Below are 23,344 nucleotides of genomic sequence, written 5' to 3' on the forward strand. Positions count from 1 at the left end.
TGTCATGGACACTGGAGACTCAGAAGAGGGAGGAAGGAGGGGAGGGAAGAAAAGTCACCTATGGGGTACAGTGTGCACAGGCGGGGGTGGTGGGGACACTTCAAGCCCAGACTGCTTCGCCACTCTACCATGCATCCACGTACCCAAAAGCTATTTGTACCCCCTAAAACTATTGAGATAAATAAAACAATAAAAATAAAAATAAGCCGTTGAGTGAATGACTATTGAGTAGATACAAGAATGAGAACAATTAGAGGGCTCTCAAAACACCAGCACATCTCTAGGACTGCGCCATCCAATATGGCAGTCATCAGTCACATGTGGCTGTTCAGACTATAATAAAATAAAAATTTTATAATAAAATAATTTTATAATAAAATAAAAATTATTTTTAAAAAATTAAAATAAAATAAAAATTTCAATTTAACAAAAGACAGTGGAAGATTCAGTCCTCAGTCCCGAGTCACACTAGCTACATTTCAAGTGCCTGACTACGGGTTGCAGCTAGTGGCCAGGTGGCTGGGGGACAGTAAAGACAGGGGTGATTTCCATCACAGCTGAAAGTTCTGTCTGCCAGAACTGCCCGAGGAAACTAAATGCAGGCTAAACATGACGCTTGCTTTAAAAGATTAGTCAGTCCAGCCCTGTCCCAGGGAGAGACATCAGCAGGGATTGCCCAAATTTCTGGAGTTTACATGTTGATTTTCTCAAGGCCTTGCACAGTGTCTTGACCCCATCAGGATCCAAGTCATTGGCTAGAAGGTTCAGAGTAACCAGGCTCTTACGGCTCCTGAGAACAGAGGAGAGATGCTGACAGCAAGCAGGAGTCAAATTGCATCTCTCCAACCTAGAGGTGGTGGAAGGAAGCATAAACACAGGCCTTTGGGTCTGAGAATTTAGAAAGAAAGGGATACAAGATCTAGGGAAAAAATTCTACAGAAACAGACTGCTCAACAGTGGACTACTCACCACAAGCCAGACACTTTCCCAAACATTCACACATAACTAATTTTAGACATGTACCAATCCCAGCAAGGGTAGATACTGCTTTAAACCCTATTTGGCAGAGGGTGAAACAAAAGTTTAACCCTGCTAGAATGTGAAAGAAACCATTTTATTTTTAAATGAATGTGAATTTATTTATAAGATCTTTGAAATGGCTGAAATAGCATTCCTACCCCTTATCTACACTTTTAAAATTTCGTTTCTAAATTCCAATATCCAATTTGAACATGGTTGGCAAGCAAGTAGGAAGACAAAAACCAAGCACCTCAGAGTAGTTCAACAAAGCAGAAATTTCCACCTAAGTCTACAAAGAAATATGACTTATGATCCCATGTGCAAACTCTGAAGCATGAAGAGTACAGGGGAGGGGCATAATCCTTCATGTTGGAGAAGGTTGGGTGAGATTCAGGGAATCCATCAAGAGCAACTCCCATTTGATGGACAAGAAGAGCAGAATATGGGAAAAACATGGGCTCTAAGGTCAAAAAGGTGAGTCTTGATGTCTCGGATATCAGGCCCCCAGCCCAGCTTTTAACACTATAGTAGATGCTGTTGATCTGCTCTTGATCATTTAACGGTACCCCTTGAATCATAGAGTCCAGCGTTTTTCAATCAAGGTGATTCTGCCCCATAGAGGAGGTTTGGCAATGTCTGGAGACGGAAGATGCTACTGGCGCCTCATGGGTGGAGCCCAGGGATGCTACTCAACATCCCGCAGGGCACAGGACTGGTTCCCACAACACAGAATGGTCCAGCCAACAGTGTCAATAGGGTGCTGAGACTGGGAACTGTTGGTCTAGCTAGTGAAGATGGACCCCTCTGTACACGACTCTAGGACATCCAGAGGCAATATGTACACATAGAGAGATGCACAGACCTCCTTTAAGGGATACAACATTGGAGGATAAGTCTCAGAGAAAGTGAGCTGAAGGAATTCAGGAAGGGCTTCATCATCAAAGACAATGCAATAATACTGTAAATGTTTTATTCATTTCTTCCTCTGGAAAGAAGCACTTGGAGACTGAGGGCTTAAAACCATTCCAGCATCAGTTTTTAAAGCATAACTATGACCTTGATTTATTGCATAAATCTGGTGGCTTCTTTTTTACCTACAGGTTAAAATGCATATGTACATTATATACATGCATTATATATACATATATAATGTGTGTATCTATAATAAATGCTAAGAAAGGAAAAAAGTTATATTAAAATTGTGATACTCAATATATACCAATAACAAAAAATTAATGCCATCTTTTGAGCAAACATACTACACATTGCTACCATAATTCAATTCAACTTACCTAGATAACATCTCTTAAAATGTGTATACTTTTTTTTTGGCACCCCCCAATATATATCCTGAAGATACTTCTTAGGGGATAGAGAAATAGGGAAAAGAATTAACTTCCAAATCAGACTTAGACTGGGTCCCTGTTTCCACCCTTAAGTGATCCCTTTGCCTTAGTCTCCCCATCTGTAAATTGGGTATCAAAGTACATATGTCTCCTAGTAGCTCCCTACTGGAAGATGACGTGATAATCACTACGTGTTTCCCATTTCTATGCCCATAGTATCATTCAAATGAGAGCCAGCCCTACACAATTTTTTTAACATAGTCATGTCCCCATTTCCCAGACCCATCATCACTCCAAGTCTGTGTCCTTCATCTTTCCCCCAACAAAGTCGATTTCTGAGCCCTTATATATGCTGTTGCCCTCTGCCAAAGACTTTCTTTTCCTCTCTTCTTTGGGGTGCTGGGAGGTGGGGGCTCATGTTTCAAGATCCACCTCAAAACCTAATCTCCTCTGAGAAATATCTCAGAAGGCAGTTTCTGAGAGGAACCTGAGTGTGTGGCGTGTCTTGCACTTTGGTGTGCTGGTCCTGGTATGTGGTACCCAACATCAGGGCCCCCTCAAGCACCAGGCCATGATTCATTCCCTCCATCCCCATCAACCTGCTGATGAAACCCTTCCTTTAGAAAGGAAACCAAAGCCAGAATAAGTCTCTCTTTTAAGGAAATAGTTCTGCAATAAATTGCTTCATTATCTGATATTTGTACAGTAAATACAAGCTTTTTGATTCAGAGTGCATTCATGTCAAACCATCTTGAACACTATACTGCAGTCAACATTAATGTATTCATATATTTTTCTTTGGTAAGTCTTGTGAGAAAACAAGTCCAGTTTCTTGATGTTTTGACCAATAGTGTAATTCACGGGGTTTATATAATAGAATTAACAATCTCTGAAGAGAGGGAATTTGATGTGGCTGGTAAACCCCAACACTGCTGGAGATTCTTTATAATTTGAATGGGTTCATTAAATATTTTCTGAGAAATTCTAACAAACACCCTTTCCAAAAACATTATTGAGCTACAGAATTAAACAACCATTGTTCCCTTTACCTACATGAGAAGCAGCTACTATTTAAGCCACATTTAGCCAGCAATCATACAGCTCAAGACCAAGCCACCTTAGTCCGCTAAGCACGCATTGCATTGTGGTTAACAACAGTCTTTCCTTTGGGAGATTCACGGCACAGAAAGTAGGATGTACCCAAGATGAACCCAAAATGAGAGGACTGAAAGAAAGAATATAAGAATAGTTACAACATACCAAGGATGACAGTAACAAGAGTTAAATACTTTCTCTAAGCTTGGAACTTATCAAGTTGACAGGGAGATTTTTGAAAGAATTTTGTCCTTTGCCATTTCTGACTTTCTAATCCCCATGTGACCCCCACCATTCTCTCCCCACCCCAAGAGTAGATGGGGGAGACTTCCTGCAAGAAGAACAGTGTCAGCTCACCCAAGTGTGTTTAATGCACACTTTGAAGATCTCATAGCTTCACACAGTAGTTTCACTCCATTGTCCTGAAGGTCAGTGTTCCCAATATCCAAAATTTGCACATTCTAATTATGCTTGAGGGCACTGGCAAGGTAGTGACAGCCCTCCTTCGTGAAAGAATAACCTGACAAACTAAACACAGACACAATAAAAATATACAAAATGGGAAAAAATAATCTTTGAGTTTTTAAGCCATACTCTATAAATTCTAGCCCATCTCACTTCCAAGGAAAGGAGAGACACCAAAGCCATGCTTGTCATCCCAAGCCCTAGCAAGAGGAAGGAGCCATGACACCCAGGGTGCTGTGTTTCCCTATGTAGAAAGAAGGCAGAAGCCACAGAAAGACACCATCTCCCTTCCATGCCATCTGCAGGTGTGTGGATGTGAAGGGCTCCTCTCTGGAATATGTACCAGCAGACCACTCTGTTTGGCTATCTTAGTTTACTCCTTCAGCGTTTCAGTTCAAGAGTTGAGCTGAAAATAACACCTAGAATTCAGACCTAAGGGCAGGTCTGAATTTCTCAGAATGAATTACCATACAAAATAAGTTTAAAGTGGTTAATCTGGGTGAATATTTGGAGAGAGTAAGGGATGAGGGGAGAGGGATGAGGTGTGGTGGCCAAGGAAGAGGCCGGAGAAAGAGAGAAGGGGGGAGGGAGAAACATTGGAAGACGAACACCTTAATGTGGAAAAAGCATACAGGAGTAAAATATCCTTAAGCCATAAAGTGAAAACATTGCATGAAAAATGTCCACGTAGTTAAAACTATCAAAGGTGAAGTCTAAAAAAACGGTCAACATGATAAATACCACATGAACATCAAACCCCCCCAAAACAGATCTCCCTAGTTAGGAGGTTAGAGGGTGGAGGGAATGGGGAGATGGTAGTCAAAGGGTATATAGGTTTCAGTTAAGAGGAATATGGTGGTTGGGGCTTTGTTTTTAAGATGTGTTGCACAAATTGCTATATAGTTACTGAAGAGTAAAAGCTGTTGTGTACTGCTGGGTAACATTCTCGGATATATTGTTTGGGGTACATGTTTCCCGGTAATAAATGCTGAGTGAAAACATACATACTCAAATACACACAGAAGACCTCGAAAAGGATTAAAATAATAAGAGACACTTAAAGCATTGATGTCCCCCAGGGAGGGGAACTGGACATCTGGGGAACACTGGCAGAGTGGACTTTGTCCAGTCTTTGAACCAGCAGAGTTCAATGGAACTTTCCATCATACCGAGTGTGTTCTATGGCTGTGACAGCCACTGTGATCATTGTTAGTCACATGTGAAAACTGAGCACTTGAAACGTGATTACTGCAACTGAGAAACTGAATTTCTAATTATATTTAATTTTCATTCATCTTAATTTAAACTCAGTCACACCCGGCTAGTTGAGTGTCATAGCAGACAGTGCAGCAACATCTAATCCTGTGAATTTACTTACCTATTTGATCAATGCAAAAATACTCCTTTTTGTCTAAGTTGAACTATGGATGTGCTACATTTGGGGCCACTAAAATATTCCCAGCATTATCAAAATTAGTAATTTTTTTTAAAATGGGTCTTCTCCTTGAGTTCCTTTCTGTCTGTTGGTGGCAATTTGTGGATTCACACGAGGAGAGAATTCACAGAAATAGTATCATTTACTTTCTGTCTATGACTTTGCAGAGGGGCATTTGGCTGTTCTGTGAGACATTCTGGAGGGGGGGGACGGTATACAAAAATGTCCAAATTTTTTAGCACCCTTCACCCATGGTTATTTTAATATCCTTCACCAAAATCCAGAAAAAGAGCTCCAGAATTGCTCTGATGGGTGGACTAGGTGCTGGCATCGATGCATAGCTTCCCAGGGGGAGTCCTTCACAGGTGACCGTGGTGCTATTCAGCAGTGAGGTGTGTGATGCTGCTTCCAGGCTGGTTTGTGAACCTCGCCATCGGATCTCATAGGTCGGTGGCCCCTGCCCTCCTCCCACCCAGTAGACGCAGGGACACAGCAAGGCTTACTTCAGGCTCTGCAGATGGCAGCCTGGATGGCCCAAGGCCTCACACAGAAGCTTCACTCCCTCGCCTCCCAGGCAGTTCCTGAGCAGATTTGGGTGCCGCAAACTCTTGTTCTGGAGGACAGCATCTGACAAGCGCCCGCAAACGGGTGACCCCAGCTGGCAAAACCCAAGCCTGCAGCGTGAGAACCACAGACACAAATGCTCAGAAAACAGCCCCACCCAGGGCTCCCAGGGCAGAGCCCCAGACCCCCCTTCGAGTCTACCCCAGGGGTAGCTTGCTAACCTCATCTTCTTTCTTTTCCCCTGGGTGCTGTGGCCACAATCCAGGCAAAACCAAGTGTCTATACTTTCCCTCACCCGTTCCCAGTCCAGAGTTATACAATAAGCATGCCAACTATCGGCTTCTTGTTAGTGGCTAGCTCATGAAAAAAGTAAAGAAAGCATTTTTGGTGCCTCCAAGGCAGTGGAGATGAGCCCCAGGCTCTGGAATCAGTCACATGTGAGTTCAAATGCTGCTTACCCATTGCGGGCCCTGAGACCTTCAGCAAGTGGCTTTATTCTTTTCAGTCATTACTTTTTTTTTTTCATTCTAAAGGAGAGATTAGGCCGGGAGCGGTGGCTCACACCTAGAATCCCAGCACTTTGCGGGGGTGAGGCAAGAGGATCACCTGAGCCCAGGAATTCAAGACCAGTCTGAGCAACATAGCTAGGCTGCATCTCTGCAATAAATAAAAAAATTAGCCAGACGTGGTGGCCCACACCTGTAATTCCAGCTGCTTGGGAGGCAGAGGCAGAAGGATCTCCTGAGCACCAGAGGTCAACTGCAGTGAGCTGCGATCATGCCACTGCACTCCAGCCTGGGCGACAGAGTGAGACCCTGACCCAATCAACCAATCAATCAGGTGGAGAATATCATGGTCTGTCATAAAGTTGTCAATGATCCAAGGAGTGATCCATGTGCTTGGGACAGTACATGACAAGTAGTAAGTTCCCAAGACAAGTTATATAGAAGATAAGTCACATAATATACGAGGGGAGACCAAAAACACCCGGAATTTATTTACAGAAAATTGTGTGTTTATTCTCACGTTTCAACTTCAGTCACCTTTAAATGGATCCCAAATGAAGGGACCATTGTTCTGCTCAATGCCTATCCCCAGAGAGTCATTTCTAGAAGTGGAGCCAAGAGGAACTCACTCCAGTCTCTCTAAGGCACACCCAGGGTGAGTCAGGGCAGCACACAACAGCTTCACACCATCGTCTTGGAGCCGATTGAATCCCAGGAACAGTCGGGTTATGTTTGGGATGCTGGTGAGAAGCAAGGCCAGATCCTGACAGCTGGCCGCCGACAGGTTGCATTTCTCCAGGCTGCAGGAGATGCAGACATGTGGTGAACCTCAGCCACACCCTGCTTTCTTTCTCTTTCTTTCCCAAACCCTCAGCCCCTTGGGCCACACATCTGGGACCCAAACATCAGGGAAAGATTAAATTAGATAAAGAACAGAAGCTTAGAGAAAGAGAAAAGGGTGGGTCAAGGCGGGGTGTCTCCACCTTGGCCCTACGGACACGTGGGCCAGACCGTGCTTTGTTGTGAGGCTTGGGGGGCTTCCCGTGCAGTGTAGGATTTTGACCCTGCCTGGCCTTCCCCATGCGATGCCTCCCTCCCACCTGTGACACCGAATATGTGTCCAGACATTGCCAGATATTCTCCCAGGGGGCAAATTCATCCCCAGTGGAAAACCAGTGGGACTGGAAGGCTAAAAAAAGCCTTAGGGGTTGCACCAGAAATAAAAGGCAGCCAAGCGGCATGCCCACAGTCCAAGGGAGGACCAAGACGCTAAAGTTGAGACCTGAGAAGAAAGGTAGAAAGAAGGAAGAAAAGAAGTGTGTCTCCATGACACGTAAATACATTAGGGGCCCCCAAGGCTCCTTAAAACATACCCCACTGCCACCCCGGCCACACCACTCAAACTCGCCGAGATGCTTGGAGAAGGCTGTGGCACTTACGACAGTTCTCTCATGGGACGCTTTGGTATTACAGAGGCCCTCCTCAGGCTTTCACCTCACAGAGGTTATTGTCTGCCAGGCTCAGGAAGATCAGACTTGTATTCTCACTGAGTTCCAGAAAGAGACGGCAAATCAGAGAGGTAAGGCCACACGAGTCTAACCTATCCAAGAGGCCCCGAGAGACAGTTACCATAGGGAAGAGTAGTCTTCATTCAGAAGCCCTCTTGCCCCGTGAACAAACGCTAGCCTTCTCCTTCTCTTCCTCATCCCTTTCAGAGGTAGGCTAGCCTCCAAGTCAATGCCACTTACCATGTGGCCCGTGGTCCAGAAGGAACAGTATTATGTGGGAGCCTAGGTCTTACCCCGATCATGCTGGATCACCAGGGATGGGTTCCCGGCATGTGTGTTTTAAAACACCCCTAGGTGATGCTGATACACTTCAAGTTTCCAGAACTGCTGCTCTATACCTATGAACTTTTCTCTTTGCTAATATTTCTCTGGATCCTTTTGCTACCATGTTGAGTCCAATGAGTCCTCCCAATGGATCGTGGAATCTAGGGGCGGTGTTGGGACCACCCAGCACATGTGGAAAACCAAAGACTTACCATAGATATCTGAGGTTTCAGCCTGGGTGTTTCGGGGTTCTAACAACCATCCTGGGCACAGTCACTCCCAGCCTGTTAGAGCTCAAGCTGAGATGGGTCAGCTTCTTGCTACCAAGAAGGACGGAACAAGTTTCCGCAGAACCTGCACGGGAGTTATTGACTTGCACCTGGGGAAGAGAAGTGACCTGGGGGGAAGACTGGCATCCAGGATTCCATCTGCCTCCTCATCCCACCTTCCACCACACACACCTTGCCCCAAGGTTGTACAGCATACACCAGAAATTCAAAACAAGGATTTTGGGGTCATGGTACTGGACCTTGAAAAGAAAACTGAAATACTCCCCAAAGAGTCACTAAGCTCAGTTGGGTACATAGAGCCAGGAATCCCTCCCTCCCTCCCTCCGTCTGTCTTCCACTTTCCCAGAAATCTGCCGTGAAGAGGTCCTGGGGCTGCCTACTCTTCTAGGGAGGTGACCCCCTAAAGAACCTAGAAAAACCCTGGTGAGAACAACTCTTGCTTTTTCTTAACTTTGTTTCTCCTCATCTTCAGGACTAAGTGATAGGACCAAAATTTAAATTTAAAAATAAAAAAATATTCACAAAGGAAACTACCTAAGCCTGCCCCATGGCATGTGTCTGATCCAGCTCACTTAATACGTGGAAATTTGAGGAAAGTCATTATTGCCGATCCTTTTATTCTTAACTGGTTGAATCAACGCATGCGTCCAATTCTCAGACCTTCTAAGTAAAACAGAATGGTAGAGAAAGAACATGACAATTATTTGGCCGAGACTCCAGAGCATCCAAGCAAGTAGCACCTCAGATCCAATGCCAGGTATTACTCTATCCTCTATAGGTTTTCTGCCCTGGTTCCTCACACAAAGTCTGCCTCCATTCACTAATTCTCCCCCATCTTCAAGCTAGATTTGAGACTTTATAGCTGCTACTTCTGTCGGGCTAGAACAGGACCAATATGCTTTAGTCCAAAGATATGCTTCAGCTCCAGTGAGGACGCTCCCCTGTCTCACCCCACTTTCCCCAGGCTGGCCTTCTTGATAAGATCAGAAAACATCAAGTGCATTCTCTTCTCGGTGCCTTCGAACTTGTGTCCCCGCCTTCAACTGTCTTCTTCCAGGTTCCCACGCAGCTCAGTCACGCTCCCTTCCATACGTTGAGCAAAGCAGGTCTTTTCTAAAATGCTGTGTTCAGCCAAGTCCTTCTTCCTTTCCTACCTAAAAAATTGACAAACTGTCTTCCTCCTTGCACACCCTTTCTGAGCCCCTGAACAGATTTCCTTCTTCTTGGGAGATGTCACCCTCTCACATGCCATTTTGTTGGTGTCCCTGACACTGTGTGAGATCCCTGCTGGCTGGAGTCAACTGTTGGGTTCCCTGCTGAAACCTCAGAACCCAGAGCTGCACCTGGCACAGAGAAGACACTTGGTAAAACTCCTCAAATGCACAGATGTTCTGCCACAAACTGTCTACTTTTCCTTGAGACAGAAAACCATTCTCACAGACTACAGATGTCTTTGTCCTAGAACTTTTCTACTCCTTCAAATCCAGTTTAAAACAGTAGACTCACTCAGAGGTCTTAAGGGAAAAAATCTCTCTGTCTACACATATCTCTAGTACAAGGTCACTCAGGATAGGTCGTCATTTAAGATCTCAACTTTCTGATGTATTAATGATGGCCCTTCTTGCTGGGGTTAAGTGGTCTCTCAACATGGTTTTGATTTGCATTTCTCTGATGATGAGTGAGGCTGAGCATTTTTTCATGTGTCTGTTGGCTGCTCGTATGTCTTCTTTTGAGAAGTGTCTATTCTTGTCTTTTGCCCACTTTTTTTTTTAGTGGGAGTCTCACTCTGTCACCCAGGCTGGAGTGCCGTGGCATACTCACAGCCACGCCAGCATCGACCTGCTGGGCTCCGGTGATCCTTCTGCCACAGCCTTCCAAGTAGCCAGAACTACAGGTGTGTGTTATCATGCCCGGCTAGTTTTTTTTATTTATTGTAGAGAAGAGGTCTCGCCAAGTTGCCCGGGCTGGTCTCGAACCTGTGAGCTCATGTGATCCACTCGCCTTGCCTCCCAAAAGTGCTGGGATGACAGGCTGAGCCACTGAGCCCAGCCTTTTGCCCACTTTCTAGTTGGGCTTTTTCCCCCACTTCTGACTTGAGTTCCTTGTAGATCCTGGATGTGCGACCTAAACCAGGGGAATTGAGGACCAGCTGGGGGCCCAAACTTCACCTGCACATAAACAACTTACAGGACTAATCCTGACTTGTACCCCGCATCTTTACAACAAAAAAAGATCTCAACTTACTTCACCTACATAGCAGTTTCATAAATGCAAGCACAGTGTATTTATTTTCTTCTCCTGAGCACTTAGTGTGCCTCCTGGCAAACAGATCGTCAACAGTGTGAGTCCAAACAAAGACATTGTCTCACTCTCCTATGGGTACCCTCTGGAACTGTGAGCATCTCACACTTGCGGCAGCTTTTGGAGTTTGCATCTTGGACTTCTCAGCACGCAACAGAGAGTCTTCGCAGATGAGGCACTGAACTTGCTGTTGCTCAGGTCCAGCTCACTCACATTCATGTTTGTGCTAAACACAGAGCAAATGTCCTCCCACTTGCTTATCCTGGAATCAGTGGTGCTTGCCCTTTATGAGGGAGAGAGAGAGAAGCCTGGTGAAGGTAAATTAGTCTCAGCCAATGCCCAGAACATGACCTGCAGGAGGCAAAAGGGCCCCAACAAAAACTGTGGGGATTCACCGAGGTCTAGACATGAGGATGTGTGACCCAGAAGGCACAGTTCTCAAAACGGCCAGATGTTTTCATTCCCACAATGCTCAACAATTTTCTTTAGAGGAAAGCAAACACATGGAGGAGGTGAGAGAGACCATCACATATATTTCTTACATGTTCAGACTTTAAATTAAGCAGATTTAAGATGAACGCAGAGCTCTATACCTTAGTATTACTTAATCTCTGTGTTCCTGTTTTCTCTCTCTAAACTATGGATAGTAAAATGCACTCTTATAGGATTTCATAATGATTAAAGAAGACTCGTGGAGGTATTTAGGATTAGGAATTATTTGAATTCTAATTATTTAGGATTTCTCTAATGCAATGGGCTCTCTGTTTTAATGACAAGAGTCATCAAACCTTAAAGTCATAAAATAAACTTTTTTTCCCAGGAGAAATGAGGAGAGTAAAACAGAGAACACATATCTTAAATACCAAAAGGATACAAAGTTATATGCCCTGTAATCCCACAGTCATAGCATTGGTTAGAGTAGTTGTTTCCGTGTGTGTGTGCATGGACATTTTAAAATAAAGATTTACAGGGCCAATCTCGGCTCTACCAATCAGAACATCACCAGGATAGGGAACGAGAAGTTCAATGAATGTGGTTTGCTGTCGGTGACCGGTACCGACCGAGGGAGGATTAGGACCCGCCCTGGAGAGTCAGAACGGCGAGAAGAGACCACTCAGAGGCAGTTCTTCTGGGATCAGTTTGATCAGAACTGAGTCCAAATTTTATTCGGACTCCTTCCAACTTATATACCATTTTCTATACCCTCCAGCAGTGTGATAATCACTTGCTGGGGGCGTACAAATTCCATGCATATCGCGCTTTACAAACTATGCATCACAAGACCATCACGAGACTTGCAAGTTCCAAGCAAACAATTACAATTCCATGATGCATGACGTACTCCACAAAACTTACATTAAAGTCACAGGTGCACAATTTCAATACAGTTTGTTCAAAGTGTTTTCCATTATGTTCAATAAATCGTTCATATTATACTCTTTGTTCTAAACCCTGATTAATACAAAAACTTTCTAAGTTAACTCTAGGTTCAATCCAAGTTCACTGACTCCTAATATTTTTTAACGATTGATATTGTTAACTTAACACTATACTATAATCTATAAGTTTACTTAAATGACTTAATTTTTATTTATTCCATTAACCTATTATGATTCAACATAGTGCCCTGTAATTCTACAAAACCTTACCATGACTTATATGAGTTTCATATATCTAAACTTTAATTTTTCTATAATCTGATGATTGAACTTTAATACTATGCTATATCTTATTAAGCTAATACTTTATCATTAATTCTTTCATAAATCTTATGGTAGTTGTCATACTCTTGAACAAGGAAATGTATGGTTGCCATGATGATGGCCATGGGCTGGAGCAGAGTTTCGGTATTTAACAAAACTAGAAAAAACGTTCTGCCTGGCTAGAGGCAGGGCGATAAAACTATTATGGTAATTTAGTTTCTAATCCTAGCTCTAGGGGAGACTGCTTTCGGGAACAAGAGCTGATTAACCAGTCTACCAGGAAATAGAAGTTAAAAAATATCTAGAAAGAAGTAAAACTTAGAAGGGACAAGGTCATATAAAATAATTCCGCTGTGCAACTTTCCATCAGGTGTATAGAGATTTACTTATAAGTTTTACTGCCATGTATGCACACTGGTCACTAATCACATGCCAATATTATAAGTATAACTGATATCCTATGTCAGAGGCGATCTTCCAGATGGGCCTTTACAGGCCTCAGCCATGTAGCTATAGATGTTGGCTCCCAACAGTTTAATGTCCCTGTACTCACTCATTCTGGACAAAGCACATATGCCTGTTTTCGTGCTCAATAATTCTGGAATCAGACAAGAACAACTTCACTACTTGCTCCAGAGAAGAGCTACTATTGGGTGATAAGACTGAGCCAATGACATGGCTTATGTATCCAGGTGAGTCCTCAATATTTGCTTTAAGACTCTTGCCCACCAATCCAAAGTCATTATGCAAACTGTCTTATCCAAACCAATTCTCTGTCTTACATGACCCATCTTAAAAATCACCCACCCCAGGCTCTGAAACTCTATAAGTATCTTCCCCAGTCTTCCTCCTTCTGCCTCTGGAAAGACCCCACAAAGTGGTGCTCTCCCCTACTAAAGTAGGACTAATAAACTTAGTTATTCATGCCCACTGGGTAATGCATATTCCCATGTTTAATACCCCAGTTAATGCTGATAATAGTGTCAGAGTTAAAAACCACTGAGAAAACAGGCAAGGAGCTGTGCTACAGATAAGCGGGAGTTGACCTCAACACCTGAAGACCCAGCTTTACCTCGTGGGAAGGTGTGAAATCCCTGCAAACCTCAGGGTGATCATGAATAAAGTGAATAATGATGCTGACAGAGTATTAGTCCTCACAATAAATGGGGTTATCCCTGGGAAAACACTGCTGTAAGAGCAGTTATTTGCATGATCTAACATTGAACCTTGCCTAAATAAGTTTCCCAATTTAGGTTTTAGAGGTTCCAAGACATGACAACTCATAGTCAATATGATTAAGTATTTATTACCCCAAAACCCGAGGCCAAGCATCTTCCCACTACAGGCGTCCCTCGGCATCCATAGGGGATTGATTCCAGGACCTCGAACAGATACTAAAATCCAAGGATGCTCAAGTCCCTGATATGAAAGGAAGTCTTATTTGCATATAACCTACTCGCATCCTCCTGCATATTTTAAATCAACTTTATATCATAATACTTATCATACCTAAGAATGGATACACCCTGTAAATAGTTGCTACACTGTATCACTTAGGGAATATGGGTAAAAGATAAACTCTGAACATGTTTAGTACAGACACATTTTTTTTTTCTTCAAATCTTTTCCATCGTGGTGGGTTGAACACACAAATGAGGAACTCATGGATCTAGACCGGGTGAACACAAATAAATCAGTCCTTTCAAAATGTAAATGTGTTTAACCAAAATTGAAATGATACTTCTTGCAGGTCTGAGGGTTAAACAAGAGAAGATGTTGGAAATGACCCTCAACATCAGACCTGGTATCAGTTCTTGGGAAGGCATGAATCTCGTTAAGCTTTAGGGTGATCATGTATAAAGTGGGGAATGATGTTGACGGACTACTAATGCTCACGATACCACAGCCCCTGTCTCAAAAGAGGACCTTAGATAATATCCCTGGGACCTGCCTAACTGTCAAGATAGCCTGGCTTCCTTCTTCTAGACTTGGAATCCATAGAGCCAGTGTGGGGAAAGTTCACAGGATAAGAACCAGACATGGTTCAAGTATTTCTGGACTTTCTCATCCAAGAGACAACAGGTCAAATGAGTAGGAACAAGTTTCTTGTTAAATCATTGGCCCTTGCCGGGCTCGGTGGCTCAGCCTGTAATCCCACGCCTTTGGGAGGCTGAGGTGAGTGGATTGCCTGAGCCCACGGGTTCGAGACCCACCTGGGCAGCGAGACCTCATCTCTACAATAAATAAAAAAAAATCAGCCGGGCGTGGTAGCGCATGCCTGTAATTCTGGCTACTCGGAAGGCTGAGGCGGAAGGATCACCAGAGCCCAGTAGGTCGAGGCTGCAGTGGCCGGGAGCGGCCACTGCACTCCAGTCTGGGCGATAGAGTGAGACTCCCACTCAAAAAAAAAAAATCATTGGCCCTTCCAACTCCCACCAAAACTCATGCTCAGAGGAGAGACATCTAGCATTGTATTCAAGACCTGGAAAGCTGGCAGAGAAGGTTGAACCAGGTTAAGCTACTCCACAGCTGCACGGCCACACACAGACAAACTCTGCACATCCTTCAGCCCTCTCTTCTACAAAGCCAGTAACGGTCATTCCTCCACTCAGTTACTGGCATAGGTTACATGCATGCAGCCATCTTAACACAATGACTGGTATGTACATGTTCCATATTCAATACTTAAGACATAAGATCTACCTCTAAGTAGATCAAACTAAATTATCTAGGGAACGCTATGTGATACCTGAGGGAGTGTGTTCTTACAAAATGGAGCTGATCCAGAACTTGTGGTTAGACGTAGCCACTGAGACACCACCACAACAAAGTCTCTGCTTTTCGCAGAAAGAATCTGGACAGAGCCTGAGAAAATAGAATGTTGAAGAAGAAATGGTTTTGCATTACTCACTCCAGAGTCTGCGCATCTCCCTGAATGATGTCACTGCTGACAGAAAGCCTTAGCTTACTTAACCTCTGGCAGTGCTTTAGGCAAAACAAAGAATCTTGGAATTCTATGTTCCCCAAAATATCAAGGTCAGCCTCAGAGATATGATCCAACATCTTTGCAAAGTCTTCCTCCTGACTCTCATGTAGGCAGTGGAAATATTGTAGGACGCCAAATTGCACAGAGGCACCTTCAGGCTTATCTAACTCTTCTCCCACTTTAATAATTCCTCCATTATCCTGGAAGATGTCTTACAATGCAAAGTGTCCTCCATTTCTCTTGCTAGGTCCTTTTTTAAAAGTCCAAAGAAGAAAAGAACCACTAGAGTCCAGGAGGGGTTCTTGTCAACCAAGACCGAATGCAGTAATGTCTTCATCTCTTGATACCTCTCGGAATGATGGGAAGATTCTTTCATTTCTTCAAGTACGTAAGACATGGCTGCAAAAAACTCCTGGAAACTTGGGTGGATGAAGGTAACGCAATCCTTACAGTCACTGACATTTCGAAGAATATTGAACCAGAGGAGCAAATCAATGAAAGGCACTTCCAGGCACTGGAACCGGAGGTCCTCTTCTCTAAATGTGAAGGTCGCAGACCACATCCCCTCAATGGCCAGAGAGCAGAGGGCCCTCCACTGTCCTGGCCAGCTCTGATCTGCCAAACTCACCTCTGCTGAGAACAAGTTGGAGAAAAAAGAGGCATACAGACTGGGGGTGGTCTAGGTGATTGACTGGAAATGACCGAACCTCACCTTGGGCTGCTTCAGACAGGAACATACAGTCCCACACACCATGGGGGCATCACAGGCATTAAAGAGAGCTTCATTTTTTCTTATCCAATGCAAGATTCGCTTAGTTTCTCTTGGGTCACCAAAGTACCTCATGAAATACTCTCGCTGGTCTTCCTCGGTGAGCCCTGTGATTTGTACAAAGCATGGATTCACTAAGGAGTCCTTAAGATCAGTCACAAGAGAGGTCCTGACTGTGATCAGTAAGGTGGACAGGGGAACTAACACTTTCTTCAACAAGCTGAGTAGGATTTTGGTCACCAGGAGCTTCTAGTGCCAGTCTGTACATCGTGGACAGTTATCTGAGTCATCAGGGTATGGCTTGGGCATGGTCATTTCTTCAAGGCCATCAACAGTAAACAAGACCCTCTCAGATTGAGACATTAACTCTTCAGTGGGGACCTGAGATTCAGGCCAGTCCCAAGAAAGCAAGTCAGCAAAAGTGGTCTCCTCTATGTATTTCATTTTATGGCAGCTAAGATAGAAAACATACAAAAATCTACAGTGAAAGAGAACTCCATCTGTCCAGAGCAGCATGGCCTTCATTACTAGAGTGGTCTTCCCAACCCCTGCCCTACCCTCCGAGACTATTGTCTGGGCCCAGGCTCCTGTCCTGTTAGGATCCAGTAGACTCTGTAGTTCTTCATGTTCATGCTCTGTCATATTGCAGATATATATGTGGTCTCTGGGCCAAGAGACTTTGTCCCATATCACCAATATTTTAGCCTTCATTCTCTCTCTGTATTTTCTTCTGTGGTCTAAATCAGAAGTGAGGCCAAGAGAAGAGACACACAGCAATGGTCAGAATAAATCTCAGAGTTAGGAATTATCCAATTACAAAGTTTCTATCTAAAGTCTTGAACAAGACAAACAATCTCTGCCTTCCCGGGTCTTGCTTTTTGGTGAGGACTCAGTGGCAAAACGTAGCAAAAGGTAGAGACAGTTTAGTCATTTGGTGATAGATACAAATGAAAAATACAGAATGACGCAAGGGAGATCAGGAACCCTGTTAGAAGAGGGCAGGAAAAAGATCCGTAGAGGCTTCCACACAGAGTTGGCACCTTAACCACGAGAAGACGGCCATCCAAAGTGCCTGTAGGCAGGGTGAACAGCAAACGCAAATGTCCTGAGACAGGAATGACAACATTCTAGAAGGTAGTAACCAAGGCACCAGGTAGGGATGAACTTGACTGCAAGGAGGGGCTGGATTATGAATTTCTTTGCTTTGGAAATGAAAGAACAAGAAGCCATAATTTATATTTATAAAATTTCACTGTTCTGGCTAGGCACAGTGGCTCAAGCCTGTAATCCCAGCACTTTGGGAGGCTGAGGTGAGAGGATTGCCTGAGTCCAGGGGTTCAAGATCAGCCTGGGCAACTGGGTGAGACCTGGTCTCTACAATAAATCAAAAAGTTATCCAGGTGAGGTGGTGTGCACTTGTAGTTCTAGCTACTTGGAGGCTGAGGTAGGAGGATCACCTGAGCTCAGTGGGTAGAGGCTGTGGTGACCATGAGCGTGCCACTGCACTCTAGCCTGGGTGACAGAGTGAGACTCTGACTCAGAAAAAAAAAGTTCACTATTCTGCAGCAAATGGATGATGATGCATGGGTGCAAGAAAGGAGACAGAGAAAAGAAATAGAAATCTACTACTATTGCCTACGTGAAACCTGAGATCTGGTAGAATGTATTTGTAGAAGGTATCCCATACATAACATACAACATCATGTGCCTATGAGCATTAAAAATAAATAAACATAGCTGGGCTCGGTGACTCAGCCTGTAATCCTGCACCTTTGGGAGGCTGAGGTGAGTGGATTGCCTGAGCTCGCGGGTTCGAAACCCGCCTGGGCAGTGAGACCTCATCTCTACAATAAAGCAAAAAAAATCAGCCGGGTGTGGTAGCGCATGCCTGTAATTCCGGCTACTTGGGAAGGCTGAGGCGGAAGGATCGCCGGAGTCCAGCAGGTCGAGGCTGCGGTGGCTGGGAGCGGCCACTGCACTCCAGTCTGGGTGACAGAGTGAGACTCCAACTCAAAAAATAAATTAATAATAATAATAAATAAACAGTAACTACCATTCTATTCTCCACTTCTATGAGTTCCAGTTTTTTCGACCCTCTGTTAGTGAGATCACACAGTACTGGTCTGTCTGTGCCTGACTGACTTGAATAAACAAACACAGTATCTTCCAGTTCATGTTGTCACAAATGATATAATCTCATTTCTTTAAGGCAGAATGGTATTCCATTGTATACATATACCACGTTGTCTTCATTCATTCATTCATTCATTGATGGACACGTAGGTTGATTCCCTTCCTTGGCTATTGTGAATAATGTGACAATAAATGTGAGGGTGTAGCTGTCTCTTTGACCTACGGATTCCATTCTACTAAGTGAAATAAGCCAGACACAAACAGACAAACACCACATGATCTCACCTCTATGCATCATCTAAAAAAGTCAACTTCATAGAAGTAGAGAAGAGAAGGAGGGTTCCCAGAGGCTGGGGCAGGAGGTGAGGGGGAAGGACAGATGAGGAAAGGAGAGAGGTTGATCAATAAGTTCTGTGATCTACTGCCTGACAAAGTAATTATAGTTCATGCATATTTCCAACTTGGATGGACTTAGAGTCTTTAATACTGAGCGAGCTATCACAGAAACAAAGAACCGAGTACCACATGTTCTCACTCATAAGCAGAGCTTGAACAATTATCATAATACTGAAAGGGATTTTCAGTAGTGGGACATTGACCTCATCAACGAGGGTACCTGCATAATGAACATTTGTATACCTAACCTGAATGGTACCCCATTAAAAATTATTTTAAAATAATTTTTTTAAAAAAAGAAGGTGAAAACAAAGAAAATAAAGAACAGAAAATAAAAAAGACAGTGACTTCTTTATGCCAGTTCCCTGCCTCTTCGATGGATTGGCTTCCAGAGACAGCAGCCAAGCATCTCCTTGGACAGTAACACTCTGCCATTCCCCAGTGCCCACTCGGAGGGTGATGTGGCTCAGGGCTGGCAGCACCCTGTGAGCTGCAGGGTTCACAGTCATCTAGCTCTCAGGGGTGCTACTCCTAGGGCAAAGGGGAGTGCAGAGTACCAAGGGGGCAGCCCTGGGACAAAGAAAGCCAAAGTGCAGGCTTCCCGGTGCCCAGGAGTGCCCGCTTGGGTCTGTGAGTGGCGGTGCTACCTCCATCAGAGGCTCATACTCCGTGCTGGGTTTGCAAGGGATGCGGTGGACGTCCACACTGCCTGCCAAGGGGCCTCTGTGCTCTACCCAGGCACAGAGAGCAGCCTTCTCCTCCTTCTCCCCCGATTCATAGCAAGTTGGCCAGGTAAGCTGGATGGCAGCCTCTCTGGGGCATGAAGGAGGGCTGCATCCCTGCTGGCAGTGTGTCCACCAGGTGGGTTTGAGCAAAAAACACATCCTGCCCCCCTTGGGAAGGAACATGAGAACTGACCAAGCCAGTGTCAATTGAATAAATTGGATAACCTATTTTGAGGAAGGAAATCTCAGAATGAGATGACAAAACTATAAAGGTTAAACAGCTCCCTGCTGGCCCGTGAGCAGCTCACCATCAAAGTCAAACATCAGCCAACCAGAAATACCTCATTTGCATGGCAGGAACCCAAATGCATGATGGGAATCCTAAAACTCCCGGGGTCAGACTCCCCTAGGAAGAACCCCAGGCCACTGCCTCCTTGCAGGCAGACGGCAGACACTCTCACTGTTGTCCTGTCCTTTGCACCCTTCACAATGTTACCTTTCCTTAATGAATCCACCTTTTTTTTGTTTGAGTAGGAGTCTCACTCTGTCGCCCAGGCTGGAGTGCAGTGGCACGGCCGTGGCCACTGTAGCCTCTACCTGCTGGGGTCAGGCGATCCTCCTGCCTCAGCCTTCCAGGTAACCGGAAATACAGGCGTGTGCCACCATGCCTGGCTAATTTTTTGATTTACTGTAGAGACAAGGTCTCACCAAGTTGCCTGGGTTGGTCTTGAACCCTGGGCTCTGGCAATCTCTCACCTCCGCCTCCCAAAGTGCTGGAATTACAAGCATGAAATACTGCACCCAGCTAATTTTGTGATTTATTGGAGAGACAAGGCCTTGCCATGTTGCCTCAGCTGGCCTCATACCCCAGGGCTCAGGCAATCCTTTCGCCTCGGCCTCCCAAAGTGCTGAGAGGACAGGCATGAGCCACTGCGCCCAGCATAAATCTGCCTTTCTTGCTTCCTAACCATATTGGTGGACACGTTCACTCCCCGCGACTCCAGCCAAACCCTGCCCAGCCTCCCATGCACGGCACCTCTCCGCACAGAGCTGCAGGACAGCGGGAAAGCTGTGTGTTTGGAGCTGAGGAAAAGAGCCCACACCACAGCCCTCTCCAGATGGCATGGAGGTTTAGTGGTGGGCCTGGGGGGAGGCTTCTCTGACGGACCACAGCTACCTTGCAGCCTGGAAAGAAACAGCAGTGCTGGTCTGAACTGAACATCCTGAACACTGGGGAGGGCGTGGGACAGGGCAAGGGATCACACGCCTGCCTGCCAAAGCAGCTCCTCCCTCCCCCAGGGGGAGACCTCGGCACATTTCCCCAAGGCTGCCTGACTCCATCCACACCCCGTCCAGGCTGGTGCCGGCCTCCTCCACTGGGGAAACCACAGGGACCCGTGGGCAGGCCGACTCACCTGCCCAGCTTCACTCCCTGCCTCCTCCAGGGTCAAGCATGGGTCCCAGGCCACTGAGTGCTCAGCTCACTGCTCAAGGCACCGGAGAGTTTCTCCAGGTAGACACAGATCAAGAACTGGGATGATAGGTACACAAAAAGCCCAGACTCCTCCACCACTAGACGATGCATCCATGTAACCAAAAACTCTCTGTACCCACTAAAACTATTGGAACCAAGGGAGAACATAAAGTAAACCCTACTGCTATAGTCACAGCGGCACTTATCTGCATGTCCCCCCAACTAGCCTGGAAGTCAAAATGCACGACATGGAGGGGCATGGTGGCCCATGCCTGGAATCCCAGGACTTTGGGAGGTGGAGGCGAGAGGACTGCCTGAGCCCGGGGATTATAGAACAGTCTAGGCTACTTGGTGAGACCTCATCTCTACAATAAACCAAAAAATTAGCCAGACATAGTGGTGGGCACCTGTAGTTTCAGCTACTTGGAAGCTTAAGCCAGAAGGATCCCCTGAGTCCAGCAGGTCAAGGATGCAGTAGCTGTGAGCATGTCATTGCACTCCAGCTTGGGTGACACAGTGAGATTCTGAATCCAAAAAAAAAGAGCACAACTTAATACAAAGGCAGCTGGTACCAGTGCACAGGGCTGGAGAACCAGATAAGCCTCTCGAGAACCCTGTCTCCTCAGCTCTGTGGGAGGCCATGAGTCTGCTCACATGCAGTCCACCACTACTGCAATCAGCATTTCAGAAAGTCACCACACTCAGGCTGCCTAGAACTAAGGAAGTTCTACAAAGTCTTTGCCACTGAAAGCATCTAGAGGAAAAGCCAAATGTCCCTACCCAACAAACATCACAGACACATCCTCAAGGGGAAAAAAGAACCAAGCAATTCAAAAGATGAGGAGATACAAGTGTAACAATTCTGAAAGTATTTTTTAAAAAAGGTGTTACAACAATCACAAAGAATGATGCTACTCTCTAGCATTGGTTCCTAATCAAAATGAAATGTTTTTAAATGCCAGATAAAGAATTCAACTGATTTTAAAGAAGCTCAATGAAATGCAACAGAAATTTAATTTGACAGCCAATACAAAGAAATCAGAAAATCAATTCAGAGAAATTTAGCCAGGAGATAGATATTTTTAAGAGAAAAAATTAAACAGAACTTCTGGAAGTAAAAAATTCATTGGAGGCATTACAAAATACAGTTGAAACCTTCAACAACACACTAGACCAAGCAGAAGAAAGCATCTCAGAAATTGAAGACAGGTCTTCTGAATTAATTCAGTCAGACAAAAATGAAGAAAAAGGAATATTTAAAAATGAACAAAGCCTTCAAGAAGCAAGAGACTACATAAATGTCTTAACTTACAAATCATAGGTATCCCTTGGAAAGAAGAAAAAGCAAAGCATTCAGAAAACCTCTTGAGGAAATAATTAAGGAAAACCTCCCTAGTCTAGCAAGAGATCTAGATATCCAGATACAAGAGGCTCAATGAACTCTAGAAAAATACATTGCAACAAGAACCTCACAATGACATTTACTCAGACCCTCTAAGTTCAATGTGAAGAAAAATATCCTAAAATCAGGAAGAATGGTTTTGTTTTGTTTTTTGGTCCTCCCTCGTATAATCTTATTATGTGGCTCAGCACTAATTTATATCCCCATGATACTGAATACTGACTTTACCACACACAAGAAAAAATGATAGCTTTATTGGAGGCTAGAAGGGAAGAGAGATACCGACCATAAGAAGTCAGTACAGTAGATAATTGACTGAAAAACAAAAAATAGCAGGATATGTTAATCACCTGTGACCATTGAGACAAATATCAAAAGTGATCCCTGGCCAGGTACAGTGGCTCACACCTATGATCCCAACACTTTGGAAGGTCAAGGCAGGAGGATCACTTGAGCCAAGGAGTCTGAGACCAGCCTTGGCAACATAGTGAGACCTCGTCTCTACAAAAAGACTTAAAAATTAGCAGGACATGGTGGTGTGCCCTTGTAGTCCCAGTTACTCAGGAGACCGAGGCAGGAGGATCACCTGAGCCCGGGAAGTCGAGGCTGCAGTGAGCCGTGATCATGCCACTGCACTCCAGCCTAGGTGAAAAAGTGAGACCCCAACTCAAAAATAAACAATGTAACAGATTTTTTAAAGTGGTCCCCTGCCAGAGACCAGCTCCAGCCAGGTTCAGGGTACCCCAATGGTGGAGATGGCATCGGAAATTGGGGGGAAGAAGAAAGAGAGAAAGAGAGAGAGAGAAAGAAAGAGACTGGACTCCAATCTAGGGCAGAAGCAATGTGTGTTATTGGGAATTACAACGGGTCTTTTATACACAAAGTCAGATGTGGGAGGGGTG

The 23,344-nt window shown here is 44.7% G+C and overlaps 1 protein-coding gene across 1 annotated transcript in view; it reads right to left on the bottom strand.

Annotated features, from left to right (window-relative positions):
* Positions 1-633: 633 nt before the first annotated feature.
* The window catches only part of NLRP13 (NLR family pyrin domain containing 13), a 45,273-nt gene continuing 22,562 nt past the window's right edge, over positions 634-23,344 (bottom strand). Inside the window, 9 exon segments of the mRNA XM_021706810.1 lie at positions 634-847; positions 3,819-3,989; positions 5,865-6,035; positions 7,061-7,231; positions 8,476-8,599; positions 8,602-8,642; positions 10,967-11,137; positions 15,469-15,718; positions 15,721-17,049. Of these exon segments, the coding sequence (XP_021562485.1) occupies positions 634-847; positions 3,819-3,989; positions 5,865-6,035; positions 7,061-7,231; positions 8,476-8,599; positions 8,602-8,642; positions 10,967-11,137; positions 15,469-15,718; positions 15,721-17,049 (2,642 nt within the window).

Source organism: Carlito syrichta, unplaced genomic scaffold (assembly GCF_000164805.1).
Source record: "Carlito syrichta isolate Samal-C Ts95f unplaced genomic scaffold, Tarsius_syrichta-2.0.1 Scaffold316031, whole genome shotgun sequence".
Lineage (NCBI taxonomy): Eukaryota > Metazoa > Chordata > Mammalia > Primates > Tarsiidae > Carlito > Carlito syrichta.